Source organism: Xenopus tropicalis, chromosome 1, assembly GCF_000004195.4.
Source record: "Xenopus tropicalis strain Nigerian chromosome 1, UCB_Xtro_10.0, whole genome shotgun sequence".
Classification (NCBI taxonomy): Eukaryota; Metazoa; Chordata; class Amphibia; order Anura; family Pipidae; genus Xenopus; species Xenopus tropicalis.
In genome coordinates this window covers 112,404,183-112,427,568 of record NC_030677.2, presented here as the reverse complement: position 1 = coordinate 112,427,568, position 23,386 = coordinate 112,404,183, and the positions used below count along the sequence as shown (strand labels likewise).

The window sequence follows — 23,386 nt, the reverse complement described above, 5'->3', positions numbered from 1 at the left end:
GCAACTTGTCTTAGAATATTACTTTCTACATCATATTAAAGTTAACACTACCTTCAGCAAGTGGGGCTCTCTTAAAAGAAAATTTAAAAAATAACATTGTGTGTTCAGGGTGCGCCATAATATCGTTGATTGTTCTTAGTGAAACCAGAGGTGGGGTCGGCCATACTGATAATAATGGCAACCGCTTGTGGTCCTGACTAGAGCAATAAACTTAGTTTGCGAACCACCAAAAACTCACAGGGTATTTAAAAACTCCCTGCAGTAAACAAGGGTAAAATTCAACCAAAACAGTCTTCAATAAAAATGCACGTGTGTGTAGTGCCTTCACTAATATATAACCATCTTAGCTTTATCTTACTGTAAATACAGGAATTTAACAAGTATATGTATATTTTACCAGCTGAGGGATGTTTCTCTCATTCCAAAGCTTTACAATGTCCCCGTTGGCAGCAAGAGAGTTAAGTTTTTTAGACCGCAGCATTTTACTACTTGCAAAAATAGCTCTTTTTGCGATATGTAGAGAAGAAGAGCCAGGTTAATGAAATGGAAGAGAGAATCTCTCATTTCACTTTTATAAAGCATCATGTGCGAGAACTGCGAGAGTTAACACATGCCTTGCTGCTTCTAACGGAAGGGCTTGGCCTCTTTCTGCACTGATAAAGGGGGCAATCAGAGTAAGAGCGACACCAAACTTGCCAGAAAAAACTAAGTGCAGTGCACTAAGCTTTCCAGATTGTAGGAGAGTGGTTAGAGGAAAGCAAAATACATAGATAAAGCACAGTCAGGAAGTTGGCAAGTTAACAATGTGTACATGCTAAGATTAAAGGCTATTGCTCTTTAGTTCAGTTGGGAAAGAGTAATATAGGGTAACTATACCATATATATAGAAAGGGGATATCTTCTGCATGCTGTTAATAAACAGCGATGGTATAGCTCATACTGAACAGTCCTTCTATTCATAGTCCCTGTAATACAGATAAAAATAGAAAATGCCAATAAAAAGTGTTTGTTTATAGCATGTTACAGCACCCTTTCAATATATAGATTGCCAGTCTGGATCTGACTGCACCATAGAAGTACTGCTGCATAAAATGCCTCAACTCACATTCCTTAGAGCAGGTGGATTTGCACAACCCTTTCTATTTGGTTAGGGCTCCCTCTTGTGGTTGATGTGGTAACATATCAACTATGAATAAGGCTTATTTGCCTTATAACTTGTGAATAACAGACCCTAGAATGTATCCAGGTTTCAAGAGGTACTAAAATTTCCAAATCATTGTACTGTTTTTAACAGGGGAATTACAAGCTACATTTCAAACTGTTTTTTTTTTTTTATCAAATACAACAACATAAATCAGTACTTTATTTTCTCTCCTTTGGTCTGGATTATGTGATTCTGGACCGCAAGTTGCTCTCCTTTGATACCCAGACATTGTGTCACATGCCTTTAAACTGGAACCTTAGAAGCCATCCTTATAGTATCAGGACCTTAACTGAACATTATGTTGTTAATACAAAGTAAACTTTTATATCAAAACCAGAACAATAATATTCTTGTAATACATAAATTCCAAAATAACCAGTGACTCATTACCTGTTAACTTTGAGTCCCTTTTCATTGTATCACATAAGCAAACATAATTCTGCTAAACCAAGCCCAATTAATGTCTTGGCGCACTCTTTCAACTGCATTTTGAAGGCCCACACTGTACCTACTTAGTAGCTTAATGCACAGAATCTCTTATATAAATTGGTGACAAGTGAGTGCAAATGAACTCTTGTTGCTGTCTGGATTAATTTTGTGGTCACAGCCTCATTGCACCCCCATCTAATGATTTAAAATTTAGTGGTGAGCACTACTACAACTTTCCCTTTTTTGCTATAGTTTATACAGGAGCAGTGGCCAGTTCCATGTAGTAGCACCCACCCTTCCCAGCATACAGTCAGGTGATTCCAGTGGGCCAATAAAAGGTCAAGGGAGATTTAATCTTGAAAGGAAGCAAGCTGCAGGTAAAACTCAGTCCCTGTGTAAAATATATAATGAAGCTGTAGAATTGTTAATAAATCAGATTAAGGTGAGTCTAGGACTGGCCAGACCGGGGGTGACTTTGACATAGCTGGGCATCTTAAACATACTGCAATGTATGCACAAACAATCCCTGTTTTGTTTAAAGGGGAGGTCGTTTCTGAACAGTTTAATGCACAAAATGTCTTAATGCACAAAATGTCTTAATGTATGTATATATGTGGGCTGAGGCACACATTTACTGTATAGGGATTACAACCTGGGTGCAAATCAGGTAAACAATGTAAATATGTAAAAAATGCTGATGCACACCAAGAAAATTTCATCAAAAAAAGATACTTTATTTAGATCGACGTTTAGATAGAAACCATCCTTATATCATGAGTTATACATTATTACCATAAGGGATTATAAACATATAGCAGCCACTATATATGGATTACAAAAAGAGAAACAGGTCATAATCCCTATTTAACCCTATGGGGGCAAGTGATTTCAATTTATTGATCCACCACACCTCCCTTTGCTTCAACCTAAGCTCTTTGTCACCACCCCTTTTTAAAGGGGGTATGGACTCCAATACCATAATCCTAAATTGTTTGGATGTGTGGCCCTTCTCGCAAAAATGTTTAGAAACCGGTAATGCACTGTTACCTAAATTGATAGCAGACCGATGTTGTGAGATACGTGATTTCACCATCTATGTGGTCTCACCTACATAGATGAAGCCACACGGACAGGTCAACACATAAACCACATATTTCGTTACACAAGTAAAGTGTCCCAGTAATTGCACTTTCTGTCCCGTATGCAGATGTATAAAGTCATTACCTTTTAAAACATATGGGCATTGCGTGCAATTCAAACATGGATACATGCCCTTAGTTTTAGCACCTAGAAATGTATGGGTTTGAATTTTTGCCGTGATCAATTTTTGGATACTTTTCAGCTTGACATTGACTTGTTTCGCTTTTATCGTTCCCTTAAGACTCAAAGTACACTTTAACCAACGTCCATATGAGGATAATGTGGTACATAGTGGGAGTGAGTCGTTGGATGTTATCATTGGATAAAGGCAACCAATTGCATCCCTTTCTGTTTTGTATTGCAAATGTTCATCATTAGCCTTCCTTCCCATACTTACCTCCATTAAAATTCCACCATTCTCAGATCAGTCAGGTGAAATAATGTCATCCAACCAAAAGGTACCAAAATATGTTATAGTGAATAATTATAGTGAATACTGATGTAAAGAACCATATACAGCACCTCAATTAACCTGCATAATAACCCAACAAAATTGCTTGCCAGTATTTTTCTGTGCTAGCCTTAATAAGAGTCCTACTAATACAGTACATGTTGCAAAGAAAGATATCCCCATTTTTCTTTAAATTGCTGAAAATAAAATCTCTTATGAGCACAATCTTACAGAAAAATAACAGCATCAGACATGCTAAGCAACTAATTTTTTTTTTAAAAGCTGACCACCCAGATTAGACTGAAAAATATCAGCCACATACCTCAGGTGCAACCAAGTCCTTTATGGTAGATAATATTGGCTATGTGATGTTCCAGTCTAGGTAGATGGTACAATACCCAGATTGTCATATTTAATGAGAACCTTTCATTAACCAGTTCTAAAGCAAAAATATCTATCAATCCTTGTTTGGTAAGTCCTGCCTCTGTCCAACCCTCAGGCCAAGACCCAACACACCAATTTCCTTGGAAACAGACACCAAAGGCTACATCACAATATAACTGCAGGCTGCCGGGCTGTCAATGAATTCCCTCTGCCAGCATGTACTCCCACCCAGAATTTCCCTCCATATCCACATCTACCCTTTCATTGCAGCTGTGGTGAAAATATGCCAGATAGGATCCTAAATACCTGCTGACAATACAAAAAAAAAAGGCAACCACTCGGCCAACATGGATAATTCTGGTTCCAAAATGTCTCAACAGGGACTGCATTTATCTAATCCTCCGTTTCTTAAGAGAATGTCTCCTCAGCAAGCGGCCTCAACTAGCAGCTTAAACGGCTTATGTTTTGGGGGTTCCCAAAAAATAAAGTAGTGGGCAAAACTACTACACAAAGTGATATTCTAACCTTTTAAAGGCATGTAGTGTTTGACCCAGAAGGCCCCTTAAAAAGAAAATCATACAAATAATGAACAAAAAAAAGAAAAGCTCATCTGGACTGCAGAATGCAGGAGTGGGCCATAGTTTGACAGGGGTGGGGGTTGGTGGTGGTGGTCTGGCCCCCCAACAGTCTGAGGGGCCATGAACTGGCCCCGTGCTTAAGAAGTTTGAGCAATATGGACAAAAGAGGACAAAAAGAAAGAAGCAAGGTTGATAGAACAGAAGAAAAAGAAATAGCAGGATAAAAAATTATAAGAAAGAAAAGTGAAATGGAAGATATTTTATATATATATATATATATATATATATATATATATATATATATATATATATATATATACTATTACTTAACTGCAAAGACATACTGAGCTGTATAAAGTGGTACTGTATTATAGACCAAAGTTGCAACTGCAGAAAGGTTCAGCAAGGGCACAACAGCGCAGCCAGACCTGTGCATTGAGTAGGAGTGAAGGAACCAGACTGGAGACTGTCCTTGCATATAAGCAATTATTACAGGAAAATTATATTTTGAAATATCATTCCCTTAGTATGTTCTTAAAGGAAGGATATTGTGGACAACTTTCAAGCAGGTGGTGGATATGATAAAGGCACTGCTTAACACACGCTTAATACTCTTCTTTTTATCAGGAGACCATTGCACTACTTTGCACCAGGTGCAATTTATATTAAGGCAGCTCCATTTTGTACAGAGATTTATTAAGTCATCAGAATGAACATACCAATACCTGTATGAGCAGCAGTTAGCCCTTGATGAATTAAAGGAGAACTAAACCCTAAACATAAATATGGCTATAAATGCAATATTTTATATACTGAACTTATTGCACCAGCCTAGAGGTTCAGTATCTCTATAGTAATAGTAATTTAGGACTTTTAAGTTGTCACAGGAGCTCCCCATTTTGGATTCTTTTAGAAGTGTCAGCGACACACTTTAATGCTTATTTGCACTGGTTTTAGAGCTGCCATGTAGTCTTTATCTATATTAATTACTAATCAGCCTTATATTGTGACATTTATATTATGTATATACAGTATATTGTGAGTTGGTCCCTAAGCTCAGTAAGTGACAGCAGCACAGAGCATGTGCAGTGAATCAGCAGAAAAGAAGATGGGGAGCTACTGGGGCATCTTCACTGGCACAGATCTACGCTGTTAAAGGGGCTGTGGATGCCTTGGGCTGGTACAGACCCCTAAAACATAATGTACTAAATTTCTGCCCTACTTCTTATTTACTACTTCTTACTAGCTTTAGTTCTCCTTAAATTTAATGCTGCTTAAACTGCAGTTTGCATTTAAAATTTTACAATACTTAAAGGGTGTTTTAATGAATATCCCTATTACATGAATAGTACTGGAAACCCATGGCAGTGTGTTAGCTTTTAATCCCTTTCACTGACTCTGACCATGGATATCAGTAAACTGATACATTATTATGTTTATCACCTGAATGAGGCTGGTCTGTCTTTTCCATCCAAGTACTCAGTTTAGTATGCTAAATACAGCTCTTTAACCACTGCCTGAAATCAGAAGATAAAGGATCATACACAGTAAGACAATGAGAAATTCCAAAAGTAACCTTTCATTTATTATATTAAAACAATAACATTTCTCTTATATTAAACAACAGACACGTAACAGATTAATATTTAATATATTTTCCCTTCCTTAGCTCTATCCACTTTTTTCTTCTTTTGTTTCCATATTGTAGGGTACCTGTTGATGAGAGGTGTTTGATGTATTCTTGGCATAGTATACTGCTAAAGTGGGAACAAGAACTGACCCCCCCCCCCCCCCCCAACCAAACTAAGAAACCTCAAAGACCCAACCCTCCCCTGAGTGGTATATCCAGCAGACTTCAAAAGTGCAGAGATGCAAGATAGCCATTTCTGTGCTGCCCAAGTCATACAAAATGCATTGGAAGGCAAGGCTATTTCCAGCTAATACACATCAACGAACAAACATTAACAGCTGAACAGATGCTGCAAAGAACAGGTAAAGTATTAGTTGAACAAATGCACACACAAAAAAAATAAAGGGAAATAAACACTGCTGAAACAGCAACAGCTGGTATATGAAATTCACAGTCCTTCAGTCGGAAGGCCAGACATTGCATATACAAAGAAACTGGCTCACAATACGATTTTCATCATTCACATCTGTACCTTACATATTTGACAGCACACTGAGAAAATGATATATTTCTTTAAGAGCAATGGCGCATGGGGTGCTTTTGAGAGGTTTCATTGTCATAGTTACATAAGCCTGCATAAGCTTGAAACATGGCAGACCAAGTTACCAAGGACTTTAAGGTGATTTCCATAGCAGTCATTGGGTATCAATAACAGCGATCTTACCACCTCCAGCAACTAAAAATCATTGGCGCCAAAGGGTCCAAAATCTCTTTTTGCCCTAAAAGACTTTTTACAATTCACATTTTTTTTCATTTGCTTTAATGTGTTAGTGATGGTTGATTTGCTTTCATACAACTGGCAGTACACAGTGAAATGGTAAATTGTCTGGGAGGCACCTTGCTATGAAGGCCTTTAACAGTGGTAGATTATACTAAACAAGTGCCTTTCATTTGATAGAGTCTCTTTGTTGATTCTGTACATGACATTAGAAGAAAGGAATAGATATTAAGGTATGTTGCACATGCAGTAGTAGGGGGTGGAGAGGGGTTTTTTCCTTTAGAATCTAGAGGTATGTGATGTTCTGTACAATATTTAGTGAGTTGGAAAATTATTAACTAGTATAACTGTAGCAAATTATGCTGCACCTCTTACCTCTGTTGTAGATATGAACTGTTTTAAAGCAAATAGCTCTTTAACAAATGGGACCTAGGAAACTTTGATTGCTGTGGTCTTCTCAGGGAGAACTATACCTATACAATGCTGGCCACTTTTAGTTCACTTGAATGGGAAATCCACTCAGTGCTGGGCCAAGTATCAAGTGTGTCCAAGGAAAACCTTCTATTGCCCCCCCACCTCCCATGTCTCTCCTCGAGATGACAACAGAGAGCAATGGCTGGGGAGAAGTGAGGAGACCCCTGTGCCTGTGCCAAAAATCTGTCTACCTGTGTTGCCATCACCCATGGTCCGACCAACCTAGTGCTAGGCAGACAGAAATGGTTTAAATCTAGTGCCCCCCCCAATGGTTGCATCCTAGGCTCACTCCTCTTTTGCCTACCCCTAGTTTGAGCCCTGAATACCCTGCTATGAACAGATGCTGCTTAAAGAGCCTGCTTAAAACCAGCTTAAACAGAAGATCTCAGAGTACAAACTGCTTTCTGGTTGTATGATGCTAGAAATACTCGTTTGCAGTTAAACATTACAGGTATGGGACCTGTTATCTGGAATGCTCAGGACCTTGAGTTTCCCAGATAAGAGGACTTTCTGTAATTTGCATCTTTATACATTAAGTCTACTAAAAAAAAAAATGTATACATTAAGTAAACCAAATAGAATTGTTAGGCCTCCAACAAGGATTCATTGTGTCTTATTCGGTATCAATTACTGTTTTATTATTACAGAGAAAAAGGAAATATGTTTTAAAATTAGAATTATTTGATTCAAATCGAGTCTATGGCAGATGGCATTTCCATAATTTAAAGCTTTCTAGGAAACAGGTTTCTGGGTTAAGGGATCATACCTGTATTTAAAATCTGAGTCATAAATGGGACTGGGAGAAGAAATAGGTGGTATTGTCAGCTTTCATATGATGTCCAGACTACTAAAACAGACAACTTAATGCAGAACCCTATTAATGCTTTCAACAGCAGCACTGAAGGCGGAACATTATTCTAAAAAGTTCATCACTGACATCACAATTTCCTAGTGTATGGAAGAGGGCTGTTTTACCAACTACCAGGATTTTAAGCTTTGTTTAGTGGGGGTTTAATACATCTTCTGAAGCTTTTAGTTGAAGGTACCATTTCTGAAAAACTGCTCTTGCCTGCACAGACAAATTTAGCATTTTGACGTAACTGAGGGAATTTATATCAGTACCCGCCCCCCCCAAATTTATAGCGGCGTGTGCCCTGAAGGCTATTAGAAATGCATTTCCCCAGAGCATAAAAGCATGTTGCTGTTTTGTGGAACCATAGCAGCAAATCTAATACTGATTAATACAAATATTAATGGTTGCATTATCACTAAGCAGAGATTGGCTCACAAATTTGGCATAGGGCAAGAGATCTGGATTTATGATTGTAACCTCAAATGATGGGAAGAGTATAAATTATTGCTACATAAAAGTCCTTCCTTAAAGGAAGGACTTAAATTTGTTAAAAAGCCCCAGACAACACAAAAACCCCTTTATAATTGTAATCTGTTCCTTCAAAAAGTATGAATAAATACCATTTTTATCTGCTGAAACCCAGCTGCAAAAGAGTTCTCTTTCTGAATCATTTGAAATCCTGGCAGGAAAGGAGAGGAGGGACTAAACCATTGACGTCACAAATTGTAACAACTTCTCCACAGCTTACAGACAGCATGCAGGAACTACATAACCCATAATGCATTGCACTGTGATGTTCCTTTCCTTATTGGCATCACAAGTGCAGGAGACTGTGGGATTGGGAAGATGCAGGCTGAGGACAGTTGACTAGTTAGTTTTTTAAGTCTCAAAATAGTCAGCCAGATCAGCAGAAGAAAAGGGAGCTAGAATTAAGTTACTGTTCCAAGCCATATTATTACATTAAAATCATGAAAGGGCTGCATATTTTTTAACTGATGTATATTGTAAAGTTGCTTGAAATTAAGTTTACTTTACAAAAAGCTAAAGTTGCTTTTGGGTAGAGTTCCCTTTTAAAGAGTCACTTTTTTTTTTCTTCATAATTATGAATTTTTATTTCATCTGTTGAAAATATTGCCTATAGTATACCTTTGCAAGCACATTCAGTGCACCAAGTATAATTCAACATAAAAATGGAATGGCCCATTAAAAAGACAGTAAAGTATGAGGGCATAGTTTTGTCTTGACAGCTGAAGCCTTCTCTGGTTATTTACCAGAGTTGAAAGACACCATATCATAATCTAATTATGATACCTAAGGATACTGTTATTTATAAAGGTGTTAATTTTCAAGATCATGTCTGTAGAGCAATTATCGTGGCAACTCTTCTACAGATGCAGCTTTGCCAAGAAGGAATGATCTGTGAAGAATTTTTTTTTAAAACAGGGCAATTTGTTTTAGAAAGAGTAGTAAAGGCAAAAAAAAAATAAACCACATATCTGACACAAGCCGTGTGACTTCTAAGAAGTATTACACTGCCAGACCACAATTTACTCACAGATAACCCAAGAAGCCCTCACCAGCATTTCTGCAAAGTGCAACATTTTTTCCCGCAAAGTATGGTCGGTACTTGTTTGTGAAGAGACTGGTTTATTAGTTATGTACTATCATATACTAGTTTTAGGAGGTTAGAATCGATTAATTCATTATATTATTCTACATGTGTTTATTGGGAGGTTATGTCCCCACATAGGCCATGTTTTACTGGGGGCTCTCCCACGTGTACATTAGCAGAACAAACTTACTTGCTGAATCAGTTGGAAGAGAGAAGAGTATTGATATATCAGTAAGTAAAATATTGATACAAGTTATAGTCATTGTTTGAATTAATTTGTTAAATACAGGTTTATATTTATCTATTAAATGATTCACCTTTAACTTAAGGGCTGTGGCACACGGGGAGATTAGTCGCCCGTGACAAATCTCTCGTGTCTCAGGTGACTAATCTCCCCGAGTTGCCATCACCTGCCATCCCACCGGCGAAAGTGAAAGTCGCCGGTGGGGTGGCACGCGCGGCGGCGCGATTTCAGCAAGATTGCGCAAGTTGCCTCAAGAGGAAACTTGCGCGATCTCACTGAAATCGCGCTGCCGCGTATGCCATCCCATCTTGCTTTATCAATTTTTGCTTATCAGTTTTGCCTCCTTACAGCTATCTGGTTGTTAGGGGTCACTAAGCCAAATACATTTTACCTCAGTGAAGCAGCAATTCTATTGTAAAGGTGGTCATACATGGGCAGATTTCATCTGCCAATTCGGATCCTTCAGACCGATTCAGCAGCTTATCTGCCCATGTATGGGAGATCTCTATCGGCAGGTTTGATTTTTCCTTTGGATTGGGGGACCGCATTGGCTCATTCATGCTTTCCTGGGTCCAACGGCACCTATGCCCGCCAATTGAAATTAATTGTTTGGCCCTAGGGCCAAACAATTGAATTAGTCCAATATCGCCCACCTTAGGTGGGCATATCGAGAGAAGATCTGTTCGCCAAGAAAGCGTATCGCAAAGTGTATGGTCGCCTTTACTGTTTGCTTTTAATAGATATCTTACTATTCAAGCCATTTGCTAAACATCTTTCAGTATGTTGTTCAAACCATTGACGGTTGCCAGGTAAAACTGGACCCCAACAACCACATAAGCTTCTGAAATTCTTAACTGGAAAGCCTCTAAACAAAATGTGGTACAGGTATGGGACCTGTTATGCAGAATGCTGGGGACCTGGGGTTTTCTGTAAGGGATATTTCTGTAGTTTGGATCTCCATACTTTAAGTCTACAAAAAAAAAATAATTTAAACAACAAACGCAACAGGATTGTTTTGCCTCCAATAAGGATCAATTATACCTTAGTTGGGATCAAGTAGAAGGTACTGTTTTATTATTACAGAGAAAAGGGAAATAATTTTTCCAAATTTTACTTATTTGATTAAAATGAACTCTATGGGCCTTCCCATAATTCGGAGCCTTTAGATAACTGGTTTCCGGATAACAGATCCCATACCTGTATAATTATCAAAAAAGGTAAATGGAGACAAAGTGCAAATTACCTTAGAATCACAATCTTTTGTTAACAAATGTATATTTAAGGTGAACTACCCCTGAAAGCATGCAGTAATTCGTAGCTTCTTTCCATAGTCCAAGTCTTTATGGTCCAAGTTCGTTTATTCTTCCTGTTGTGGTAACCAACAAAATGCTGCTCAGATTTTTCTGCTCAAAACATGTAAAATGTTGCAGTTGCTAGGAGCCCCTGGAAATACTATCTGGTGATCAAGCATCATTACTACATTTAAAGGGGCTTAGAATGTTTCAGGAAACATCAGACCACCAACACTTGAAGTTCTGGTGAGGCCTAAGTGAGCTGTTTTCTTACATTATACGTGGAGCAAGAAACTTGTTTGTTTCTACGATAAACATTGCAATCCAAAAAGCATCTAGTGGTAATATTCTAATGCGTTTGACATCAGACATCAGTGTTAAAGTGATACTGACACTAAAAAACTACTCTTCAAAATATGAAAGTACATTAAAAGTTACCTATAGGTCATGTTGATGGTTTTTTACCGATAGCTCTACTTTTGTAAGTAATTGTTCCTTGGGGTTCCTAAACCTGACTGTTTTGCCAGCCTGACTGTCCCTTCTTAGCCTGTCAGTTATAGCTTCTAATGCTAAGAACTTCTGCTGCACAAACATGGCAGCCCCCTCATAGAGGAACATGGGCGATCAGATAGGTAATGTAAAAGCATTGGACATATACTTTTATGATAACATTATAAATAGGGTGAAAAGATAATGTTATGATAGATATAAACAAAGGTTTAATTTCTGGTGTCAGTATCTCTTTAAGTAGGTTAGGCCTGGTGAAAAAAAATATATGAACACCCTTCCTTATGTTAACTTCATAAAAGCAATTTCTTCTGTGGAATGTGACAAACTGAAACACAGTTGGGCTTGACACATGCTATCTGAATCAGTTACACGGAAGCCTCTTTATACTTCAAGCCTTCAACATTTTATTACATTAAAGGGGATGTCTAACAAAAGATATTTTTGCCTAAGGACGGAAAATATTTAAAGCAACTTTCCAATATACAAAAAATTTTCAATAATTTTTGTTGTTTGCAAATTGTATTGCAGTTTTTTGTCTATTGCTTGCTGTCAATGAAACAATGGGGCAGTGATAAGCTCTCCTCCATTCAAGGTTTTATATTCTCACAATGCCATGCATGTTTTATGTCAGACCTATGAGGAAGGTGAATCATAGGAACATGCAAGGCACTGTGAGAACTGAAGCCTTGTCTGGAAGAGAGTTGAACTACATTTACAAAAATAAAAAAAAGCTTTTTTGAAACAAACAAATGAATGCATATTGGAAAGTCACTTAGAATTACATTTGCTTTCAAAATGCAATATTTATGAGGACTTCCCATTTAAAAACTGGTACTTCTTGTAATGTTCTGAGTGATTTGGAACAGGACTAGGGTTGTCACACGGCCGATATTTTACTGGCCTAGTGATAAAACACCCGCGCCAAGACCAAAGGCCAAGGGCTGGTATCACAAATCTACAGACAATGTAATTGCCGGTAAATCTGTAATATCATTAAATGCATCATCTGGCCCACCTAAGCCCCTAACCCAGCCAAATCCTACATTGTCCCTTCCCCGATCTCCCGTGGATCCAACCTCTAGCTATCTGTCGTGCCTTAGCCCAGACCATTTTTAAGTCATTCACCCTACTACCATGGCGCTGTTATGTCATGTTCCACTCCCTTTCGTCACTGCCCAGCCAGCCGGTAAAAAATATTTTAAAAGGTGGCGACCCTAAACAGGACATATTTACTACCAGTAAGTTTGGGTTTCAAACCTTCATTTGTATTACATGACTTCAGTGCTGACATCCTTCATGCCCTCTACTTAAACCAACTACACTGACAGCTTATTCTGCCTGGCAGAATAAGATTTAAAGTTATGGGTCTCATTTGAAATAATCACAAAAATATGCCATTTGGTATGATTTTGGCTTTAAAACCTGCTAAACTTCATGTTTGGTTAACAATCCTATGCTTAACAATTGTTAAGAATAAGTATTAATTGAAACATTTTATCCACTCAAATGTAGCATGATCTCCACTCTGCACCACTCAAGAATGAATGCAAACATTCCAATAACGCTCGTATTTTGCAGTGAAGGTTTCATGTCTTCTGAAACCAAAACAGAGGAAAGTGATAGTGATTTTCTTTCCCCACTGTTGCCTTTTGCAGTAAGTTAAAATCAGAATAATAAGAATCTCTTAAAAGAAATGCAAATTTTAAAAAAATCCAAAGATTAATGAAATTTCATTTGCATAAGCCAATTTCTGCGGGATGGTACCTGTAAAAATTGTTTTTAATGTAGGCATAGGGTTTTGGATCAACTGAACATCTTACATTCACTCCAAACAGCCCAGTCATTCCATGCAGGCCATAACAGCTTATCATACAAATAAAAGCAAATGCTTACTTGGTGTAAAATTCAAACAGGGCATCAGATGAAATGTAAAGGGGATAGCAAGGATGATTAAAAAAAAATATTTCCCTGATATAGAAAAATAAAATAAAACAAGAGATGACTGGATAGCAGTTCCTTTGCTTAGAATATATGTGCAGGTGAATATTCCCATCAAGCAGTTCCATTGGGGTCATTTTATGGTGATGTCATGGCCACAGCTTCCCCGTGACTGGCTAGTAGTTCAGAAATAAAGACCGCTAGTTTAGGATGAAGTCATTCGGCTTCCTGTCCACCTCTGTCCTGAATGCAGAGTTGGTGTCGGTTGCAATAGCGTTGGCATATAATCCTGCGGGCACAGGATGGGGAAGACCAGGAGAGTGCGACTATCAGGAACTCGGCATCTCTGCTTTGCTGAGGGCAATCGCTAGCTCCAGGTCTTCCTGCTCCTGACGTTTTAAACGGTCTAGTCTTTCCTTCTCAGCCCGCTGGCTCTCGCGTTTTGCCCAAGCAAGCTGTTGCTCCTCGTTCCCAAACTGTGGGACAGAAAAATGGAGGAGGAATCAGTAACTTCACCTTTGTGGTCCATCAGCAAATGCACAACTGACATTGTTGCTCACCTGCCAAATAAAATGCTTTTTCCTTACCTGAAAAATCACAGAGTCTATTTTATACTTTCACTTTATTTTCTAGAATTTATGTTATGTTATTAAGTTTCCAAAGCAACATTTGAAACTCCCTCCTCATTTTAAATACTAGGTGTTAAAAAGTGTGCTGAAACAATGGCTTACACAATGGCCTACATGGCCTATTCATGCTTGTCTGGTTATGGGAAATAAAAAAAACTATGTAGAAATTATGAAGGAACAAACTGTATGCCTACAATGTTTTTCATCAGCGGGAGCTTTCATACTGCACCCTATTGTTCCCTAACAGCAATATGGTAGCTCTCATATGTATAAATGCAAACATATCCATGGAATATCATATGCACAACACAGGCTATAGCCTCATACATTACTCTATTTTTGCAAGAAGGGTAAAATTCTATTTTATCTGGTTAGCCAAATTCAATAGGGCTGCTTTACTAATATAGGTGCTATATTGCACTAATGTAGCTCCCTGTGGCACCCCATACATTTGTTGGAATAATAAGAAAATACTTAGCAGCTATGTTAGTAATTCAGCCCAAAGACAAACAAGCAATACATGGATAGGAAAAATGTTTGTAGCAGACACATTGATCTAGCCTTACTGAATCAATTACACATGTAAATAGTAACAAAAAATATCTATATTATGGCCAGAAAAAAAATCTTGCCACCTAAAAAATAGCATGTGTGTATATATATATATATATATATATATATATATATATATATATATATATATATATATATTTAGTTATATAATTATATATATATATTTAGTTTAGTGCCTTGCACTTGTCAAAAGATTTACTGGCTAACTTCAAATATTCTCCAGTTTCCTGGGTGACGCACACATTCTTCATATTTCTCCTGTTGGATTTCTGGCTTTTCTTCTCTCGTCTCTCAGACATTTGCCTTCATGAACAAACATGGTGAATAGCCATATAAATAATGCACTCTAAGCAAGAAGTTTGGATCTTAGAGAAAGAATGAAGAGTCAGCAGGCTAAGGGAATCAAGCTGAATTAAAAAGAAAGAGTAACACAGTAGTTTTGTGGATTGTTTGTAACATATCGCGTGTATCTTACATTACAGGGTAGTTTTTAAAACAAACCTTAGTCACAGTCCGTAATGCAAAAGCAGACTATGTTCACTGGATGAAAATGTGGAAGCAGGTGTCAGTGTGCACTGAAGGTATAACAAGCCATTTGTTATTTGCTGATTTGTGTCACGTCCTTTGCCTATGTGAATAACTCCAATGCACTGAATTCCTTTCGTTTTGCTTTAACCAAATTCATAGCTGTAATTGTAAATATTACTTACACAGTAACTATGCATTAAGCATATTAATGGACATCTTTGTTAACATACACTGGTAAAATTAGAGTATTCTCCATTGAGTTGACTCAAAAGTTTGACAGGTTATTGTAAAAGTGCAGTGTGCTGTTAGCCTGCATTCTATATCTCAATACCTCCATTTTAGAGGTGGGGTTTACTGGCAATATCAATTGCACAAGACCATACAGAAAACAATTGTGTTTCACTGAATCTGGAGGCTTGTACTGTAATGGTATCAAGTTGATAACAGGTAATTTGGGATAAAAGAGATATTTGTTATCATTTAAGAAAAAGCTCATACATACCTATATATGATTGTTAACTTTTTTTCTCAAACCCCTCCACCCCTGTTGAGAAAGCTGTTTGCAAGTCATTTTCTTCCTGTACAACCCCCATAGAGAAGATTGGGGTAAGTTAATATCTGCAGGTACAAACGCTATGGTGAGGCCCCTCGGGTGGAACAGTTTCACCTTTCTAACACCAGTGGCTCTCTGATCAGCACTGATCAAAAAGCCAGTTGAAAATGAGACTCTATTGGAGATACACTATTGTGAATAAGAGGCAGTATCCAAGGCACAAAGAGAATTAAACAGGTTTCTTTCCTCTAACCTTCCATTGTTTAACACCATCTTTTGTATAATGATTTATAATATTCAAACATGTTTTACCAAGTAGAAAAGTTAACAGCAAGAACAAACCCTGCTGCATTACTGCCTGTTTTACAATATGTAATATACTATATGCAATATTCTTAACCATCTTATTGTTTATTTGGGCTTTTGCTGCCCTTTGGTTTAATTAACAAAAAAATGATACCCCAAGGTAGTCTATATATATCATTACTGTATATGGGCGTATTTTACAGAGGGGCAGAAGGTACAGAACTGTTCATATCTTTTTATTTAGGACATCTCCTATTTATATTTCAGTCTGTCATTCAAAGGGGTTAGAGTAAATTGGACCCTAGCAACCAAATAGCTGCTGAAACTCTAAATTGCAAAGCTGCTAAACAAAAAGCTAAATTATTTTAAAAAAGTAGGCTAATGCAACGCATGGCTCCTTGTGCCTGCACCCAGAGTCATTGCGTAGGTTGGGTGCAGACACACAGAACGGACTTTGAATACTTGCGCTGAAATTTGTTCCATGTACCTGCACTGAAGCATTAGCCATAAAAAGGAAGACCAATTGAAAATCTCAGAATGAGACTCAGAATGTCACTGTCTGCATCACAATGAAGCTGAAATACCCCTTCAAACACAAAAATGGGATGATTCCAAAACTGCTCATTAAAAAAAAATGTTTTTTTCCTTTAGATTTTAATTTTGCATGAGCCTACTGCATTTTCTCATGATTATTAATGTTTTGTTCAATACTCTCTATGTATCCTGTTTATGCCAATTTTACTGGCTTTTATAACATTACAATACTCATCTATACCTAACATCCTTCTATTTCCTGTAATAAATCGCAAATATCTGTCTTTGCAACCAATGCAGCTTGCAGTCAATATCTATATCTGTATATATATATATATATATATATATATATATATATATATATGGAACATAGAGGAGCACTCACCAAACAAATACACAGTATGCCTGGGTGCAGGCTAAATGTGTACAGAGCAACAAAATGCAGGCTCAGTTAGAATAACTGATTTTCTGAAATTATTGTTTGTTTATTAAAATGAGTAACAATATTCCAGCACTGGCACTGGAAGGGACCTAAGGATGTAAACATTGAACCTAGTACCTAGTATTTGATCCCAACTAGGATAATTAATTCTTATTGGAGGCAAAACAGTCCTAATGGGTTTATTTAATGTTGAAATTATTTTTTAGTAGACTTAAGGGCACATTTATCAAAGTACGAATTAGTCCGTATGGAAAAAAAATCTTATTTTTTCAGACATTTAGAACTGTGCCTATTTTCTACGATTTTTGATTCATTTGCACGACTTTTTCATACTTTGCGACAATTTGTGCGACAAAATCGTATTTGTTGCAAGGAGTACGGAAGTTTCAGATTCATTCAAGCTTTGGTGTTGTGACTTGCCTTGGGCCAGGTTGGAGCTGCACAGTGCCATTGAGTCCTATAGGAGGCTTCCAAAAACATGCACATAAGGTTCAAAGTCAGAAAGTTTTTTGCACCTTTTACGATCAATCGGATACGAAAAATTCAGAACTTTCGGATCGTACCACAATATTTTCGTAAGACCACGATCTGATCCGAAATTTCCGTATTTGATACGATTTTTTCTTAAGCGTACTTTTCTAAGTCCGAAATTCAGACTTTGATAAATCAGCCCCTTAGTATTAAGATCCAAATTATGAAAAGACCCCTTACCCGGAAAACCCCAAGTCCCAAGCATTCAGGATAACATGGTCCAATACTTGTATATGGTTTGCTTTTCCTAGCACTCTGGTAGCTGGTTTGTTTATTCATTCACACCTTTGATATCTATATAAACATATAACACATATTATATATACACATATATAGTATGTGTCTAAATATGCATTTGGAACCAATAACTTCCACAATTAGATTTTGTTGGAAAATGTGAATTTTAATCTGTCCCAATGCTCCATCTTTTATTTAAATTTCAAAATTACATTTAGTAAATAATTTAAATACACATTAACCCCATAAGCCTAGTGCATTAGTAGTATGTACCATTTATGTTGGGGAACTGTTTCACAAATCCCTCACCCCTACTGTTAAGTGTGTGATTTCATAGTAGAGACATAAAGAACAGAATGAGAGAGGAATAAACAAAGGTAGGGGAATTCTGGACATGGTACTTCATTTATTGGAAAAACAGACATTGTTATTGTTGCTGTACACATAAGCAGAATACATCATAGCAAAGCAGACAGTGCATGTTAACAGTGAAACTGGAAACAGTAAAAAGAAGTATATTTCCCAAAGGTTATGGGTCATCCGTACAGATATGAAAGGGGTTAAAACAGCAATGAACATTCACTAACTATGAAAATTATATGTAAAATACTGTATCATGGGACAGTGCACATTTTAAGCTTCCTGCTTGCGAGTTTTAAGCCCTGATAGAATATGCAAAGGCATCAGGATGGACTCTACTGATGTAATGTAAAAAAAACAAGATTACAACTGTAATAAGGTAATGCTAAAAAATGGTTCAAATACCAGCTATATAATGGTGTGATCTCAGTTTACCGAGTGTCGTAATCATTGTTCTTGGAAAAAGTGCTTCCCAATGATTACTACGACTTTTACAGAGGGTAGTTAGCAGCACAAGCTATTGTGAATTCATTCACATTATAGCTGAGAATAAGGCACACAGACCCATGCTGCTTGGTGCCCTTCCAATGTACTAAAATGTAAAATGGCCCATTGAGGTTACCCACATTTTGTCACGTTAACTTTCTCCAGAAATTCTGCCATAGTCAGAAGTGGGCCAATTGGTCTGTGTATACTTGACCTTATACCAAGCACAGCCAGGCTCTTGAGCTTGCCCACAGCAGTACATTATACAAATAGTGACAGAGATATTGGAATAGAGAGGGAACAGCAAAATACAAGGGAACAAAAGAAGACTGCAAGAAAGATGGTATACTGGACTTGTTGTGGGGATGGGATAAGGAATCTGATAGATATTTACTATAGATGTATAAAAAGGGGGGGTGGACACAAAGCAATTTAAAAAGAACATTCACATTTACTTTTTTCATTGTGACAGCTTTATTGAAGCAAACTTACATTAAAATGCATATTCAATAAGTTTGCTTAAATAGCTAAGTCTCAATTTTTAATAATATTAACATATAAAGCACACACGCATAACAATGGCTTATAAATAAAAACAATACTGATATTTTCTTTTATAGCCTAAGGCTGCATTCTTCTGAGTCTATGAACGAAACATTACATTGCCTACTATAACAGCACCCCATCGTAATCCTAGCTGCTTGTTTCCAAATTTCAGAGGTCTTAAATAAAGTGCTCTTTGTGCCATATTTAGAAAAGCCTTTTGGCTATTCTCCTTCACTTTGCAGCACACAGTTCTATTGGGGTTCTAGAAGGCTAATTGGTTTCCTTCGGGTGGCTACACAGAACATTATGCACACCCTAATAATCTCACTGGATGACCCACTGAGTTCCATGTTAAATCATTTTAGCTTTTAAACAGTCTCATTTGAATTTTTAATTGTAAACCTGTGATGGCCAACACATTAGCTGACAAAGGCCAATATTAGGAAAATCAAGTTTTTGTAAAACTTCTATAGAACGCACGGTACCCAAGCTGACACATCATGCCCCTTTTACTTTTGAGTGGTGGAAAGTAATAACAGATAAAACAGAGGCACTGTGCTGTACTACTGGACACAACACTGGAAAAAAAAAAGACAGTGTTCACCTAAAAACACTGTTGCTATAAATCAGCGCAACAAATAGGATTATGTTTTAAAAAAAAATCCCTATTTTACTGATTTAATAGTTGTTTTTTTTCACCGACCATCCTAACCCCCACAGAGCTCCCTATCTACTTCAAAAAACAAACCCTTCCCTTCTCTTTGCAGCAGCCTTTGAGCAGCTCGTTATAAAAGGGCTTCTTAGTGGACAAGTTATTATTCTTATCAGCTCTTCATGTGCTCTGTGGGATCAGGAAGTGCTAAAGTGAAAATGGTTTCATTTTCTCATTTAGTACTAGAAAAAACAAAAATCAAAGATATTTTTTAATTAGAACAACAGGAAAAAATGATATTCAGTACAAGCTCTATTCATTGAGCTCATGTTCCTTTAAACTAGAGATCACCATCAAATAATTGGCATTTTGGCTAGAATTAAAAACAAATGCAAAATTGGCTCTATGCCAGCACACCCGAAAGGAAGACTGGTGATTACGGGCAATTTTTACCCTTCTAGATTGTGTGGAAGACTACCCTCGCATTGACATTCCTTTCTGTATAATGCAATCTTATTTGCACAGAAAGTTAGAAAACCAGTAACTAAGTTATAAAATGGGAAGAAAGACTAATACCTGGTGGTAACATATGCTTAAGTGTTTGCCTTGGGTTTTTACTGTGTGATCTGTCAAATTCTGTAAAGGTGACTAAGCGCAAGTGTTGCACATCCAATCAACACACAGCTGGCACCACTGCTTTGCATCTGTTGCAGTTACCCACCAAATGCAACATTAAAACAGGTCCACTAACATGCAGATATTCATATTTCATATCTATGTAACAAAAGCTTAAAGAGGAATAAAGTGAAAAATGTATTAAGAAGAGAAAGAAAGACTGTTACAGTGTAGTAGGTTAGTGCATACAAACTGCCAGTACAAATATATAGATTTTTATCCAACATAAAGTGAAATGTTTTTGTATTGTTCTTTTCTTCTTAGTGTAAGGGGAACAATTTAATGATGCATACATTGGTTTTCCAATTATTTCTCTTTTTTGAACTGGATGATAAATCAATTGGTGGTTTAATAATTTCCAATCTGAGTACCTTTTCACTATGGCAATAATGCACTTTATATCTAAACAAGCCTGTTGTAGCCTCATTTGAGTTTATAACAATTTATAAAAATAATAATTCAAAGGTGTGTCATAACTGTAGATAACATTTATATTGGCAATTAGTATGAACTTACCTACTACACTATATTGTTTCCTTTCTTTATCATCTTGCTTTTTCTTTTAGCACTTATATGTAATATGCATATCCACTGCTGCTGGTTCAAATCCCAGCAACCTTTGCATTTACAATAATTTTAATATACTGAGAAATGCATGCTAAGTGGCCAAATTAAGGGTAAGCCTGCAAGGATGCACCCAATTCTGCCAGTTGCAAAGTACAAAAAATAGAAAATCTGAGTATCTGCAGAACATTACTTTTTCAGTAGTTTTTTTCTTTAAAGGGTAAATAGAAACAGATGTTCAATTTTTAATGGCAGTGCTTATATTGGCCATAACAGTATAATGCAAAGGAAATGCCATCAAAATGGAATATTTAAAATGTGATTATAATGACTACGTTATAAGTACATCTCCAAACTAAATCAGGAGTAAAGCAGTAATATGTTAGCAGCAATATATTCTAAACACATGGCAAGTAACTGCTACCACGGGGAACGTGAACCTATTCAGAGAAACATTCTGGTCACTTTTTGAAATAATGTAAGGTTTTAAAAAGCCCAGCTATATTACCTAGCAGTTATCTTGAGATATATACTTTAGGCTAAAGACACTGCATATAGCTGGAAATCAGTCTGTCATCCAGTTTCAAGCTACATTGCTGCTAGAAAAATGTTTTTGGGGCTAGGAAAACTGAACAAAAGAAACTTGTATCGCGAAAGGAGAAGAGCACTTTCTAGACGAGTTGGAATTTCAACTTACAGAGCCAAAGTTTGCAAACCCAGCAGATGTTCCCTTAGAGTGCTTTCCCGACTGTGATGTGGCAAACGGGTCCTTGCCACTAAAAGGGTCTGTGAAGGACTTTCTGCTCTGGAACGGATCCCCGGGTTCAGTACCAAATGGCTGAAATGGATCATGAGACTTCTGGAAGTGGGATGTGCTGAGCTGACTTACTGGAGTGCTTTTGCCTAAGGAAGAAGAAGATGAAAGTAATGCATAGGCTCCTATTAAACATGAACAATATTTTAAAACTCTACTAAGGTAGTACCAGGTATGGGACCTGTTATCCATAATGCTTGGCACCTGGCGTCTTTCCATAATTTGGAATTAGACCTTAAGTCTACTAAAAAAATTATTTAAATATTAGTTAGACCCAGGACTGCTGTGCTTCCAAAAACGAATATTATATCTTAGTTAGTATCAACTTTAAGGTACAGTTTTATTATTACAAAAAAAAAGGAAATCATTTTGAAAAATTTTAATTCAAACATAGTCAATGGGAGATATCAGAGCTTTCTGGATACCAGGTTTTTGGATAATGGATACCTGTATCGCATATGTATAGCTAAAAAAAATGTTCACTGCATAAGTATGGACTTAGATATCTCTCCCTTATAAAAGTTCTAGCTTGGCATATTTAGCCCGTGACAAAGGTTAGTGCAGAAGATACTTTTCTCTCCAAAAATGCAACCAAGCAAGTAGGTGCAAGCATATAAAAAATAAGACCAGAGGTAAATAGTAAGAACCATCACATGGGATTTACCTTGACATGGTATAGTGGCTTGGCAATTTTATTATCCCGTTTTGAAAGTGAATGCACTTGCGCAGAATAAATTACTAGGAACACGTGGTGCCAGGGAAATCAGCAATTTTCCATCTCCCCGTTTTACGTAAGTTTTGGCCAAATCAGCTGCCAGGATACTTTACTTTTACTTTAATTGGCCTTGTAAATCTGCCACAACTTCCTTGGTATTACTGGCAAGGATCCATCATCATTACCACGGCATATCGATTTACAACTGCTTTCTGCTTAAAACTGGTACCATCAGACTGTAATAATATAGCTAATATTATAATATGGCCACTTTTGTCTTTATCAGCTGTGGTGCAATGCAAAGTTTTGTGGCCACACGCATTGGTCACAAATGTCTGTGAAGGTTCTCATTACTGTAGATATACCATGACCTGGATAAATAAGTCAAATCAAAACTACAGCAAGTCTAGTTGATTTGATTTTTACTTATTACTAAAGAGAACTGGCGACAAATCCACATAGTGCAAATAGTTCATTATAGAAACTTGTATAGAAACCTATGGCAGGTAAGTTGCCGCGATTAGTCACCGTGACAGGCTTTTTAAAAAGTTGCGGCTTCTAGTTGACATGTGTGTCTTTGCCTTAAGGGTGAAGACACACAGGGCTACTAGTAGCAGCTACTTGTCGTGGCTACTAAAACAGACAATGCTGATCATTTACTGATAATTGTCTCTGCGTGTGTTATAGCAGAGTCAATTCTCAGTATTGTCTATGGCAGGGGAAT

At 37.1% G+C, this 23,386-nt stretch overlaps 1 protein-coding gene and 1 long non-coding RNA gene across 6 annotated transcripts in view; both read right to left on the bottom strand.

The window, feature by feature from the left end:
• Window positions 1–5,745: 5,745 nt before the first annotated feature.
• Window positions 5,746–8,535, bottom strand: LOC116406518. Its single transcript, XR_004219446.1, has 2 exons — window positions 8,357–8,535; window positions 5,746–8,088 (listed from the first exon to the last, which is right to left on the bottom strand). It is a non-coding gene; the product is annotated as an uncharacterized LOC116406518 (long non-coding RNA).
• A 4,195-nt stretch (window positions 8,536–12,730) lies between these two features.
• Window positions 12,731–23,386, bottom strand: part of eps15l1 (epidermal growth factor receptor pathway substrate 15-like 1) — a 90,144-nt gene continuing 79,488 nt past the window's right edge. For 3 of the 5 annotated variants that reach the window (XM_012956850.3, XM_012956855.3, XM_012956861.3), the window contains 2 exons: window positions 21,831–22,036; window positions 12,731–13,993 (listed from right to left, as the gene is read on the bottom strand). In XM_012956850.3, coding sequence (XP_012812304.1) covers window positions 13,847–13,993; window positions 21,831–22,036 — 353 coding nt within the window. In that variant the 3' untranslated portion in view covers window positions 12,731–13,846. 5 annotated transcript variants of the gene reach the window in all.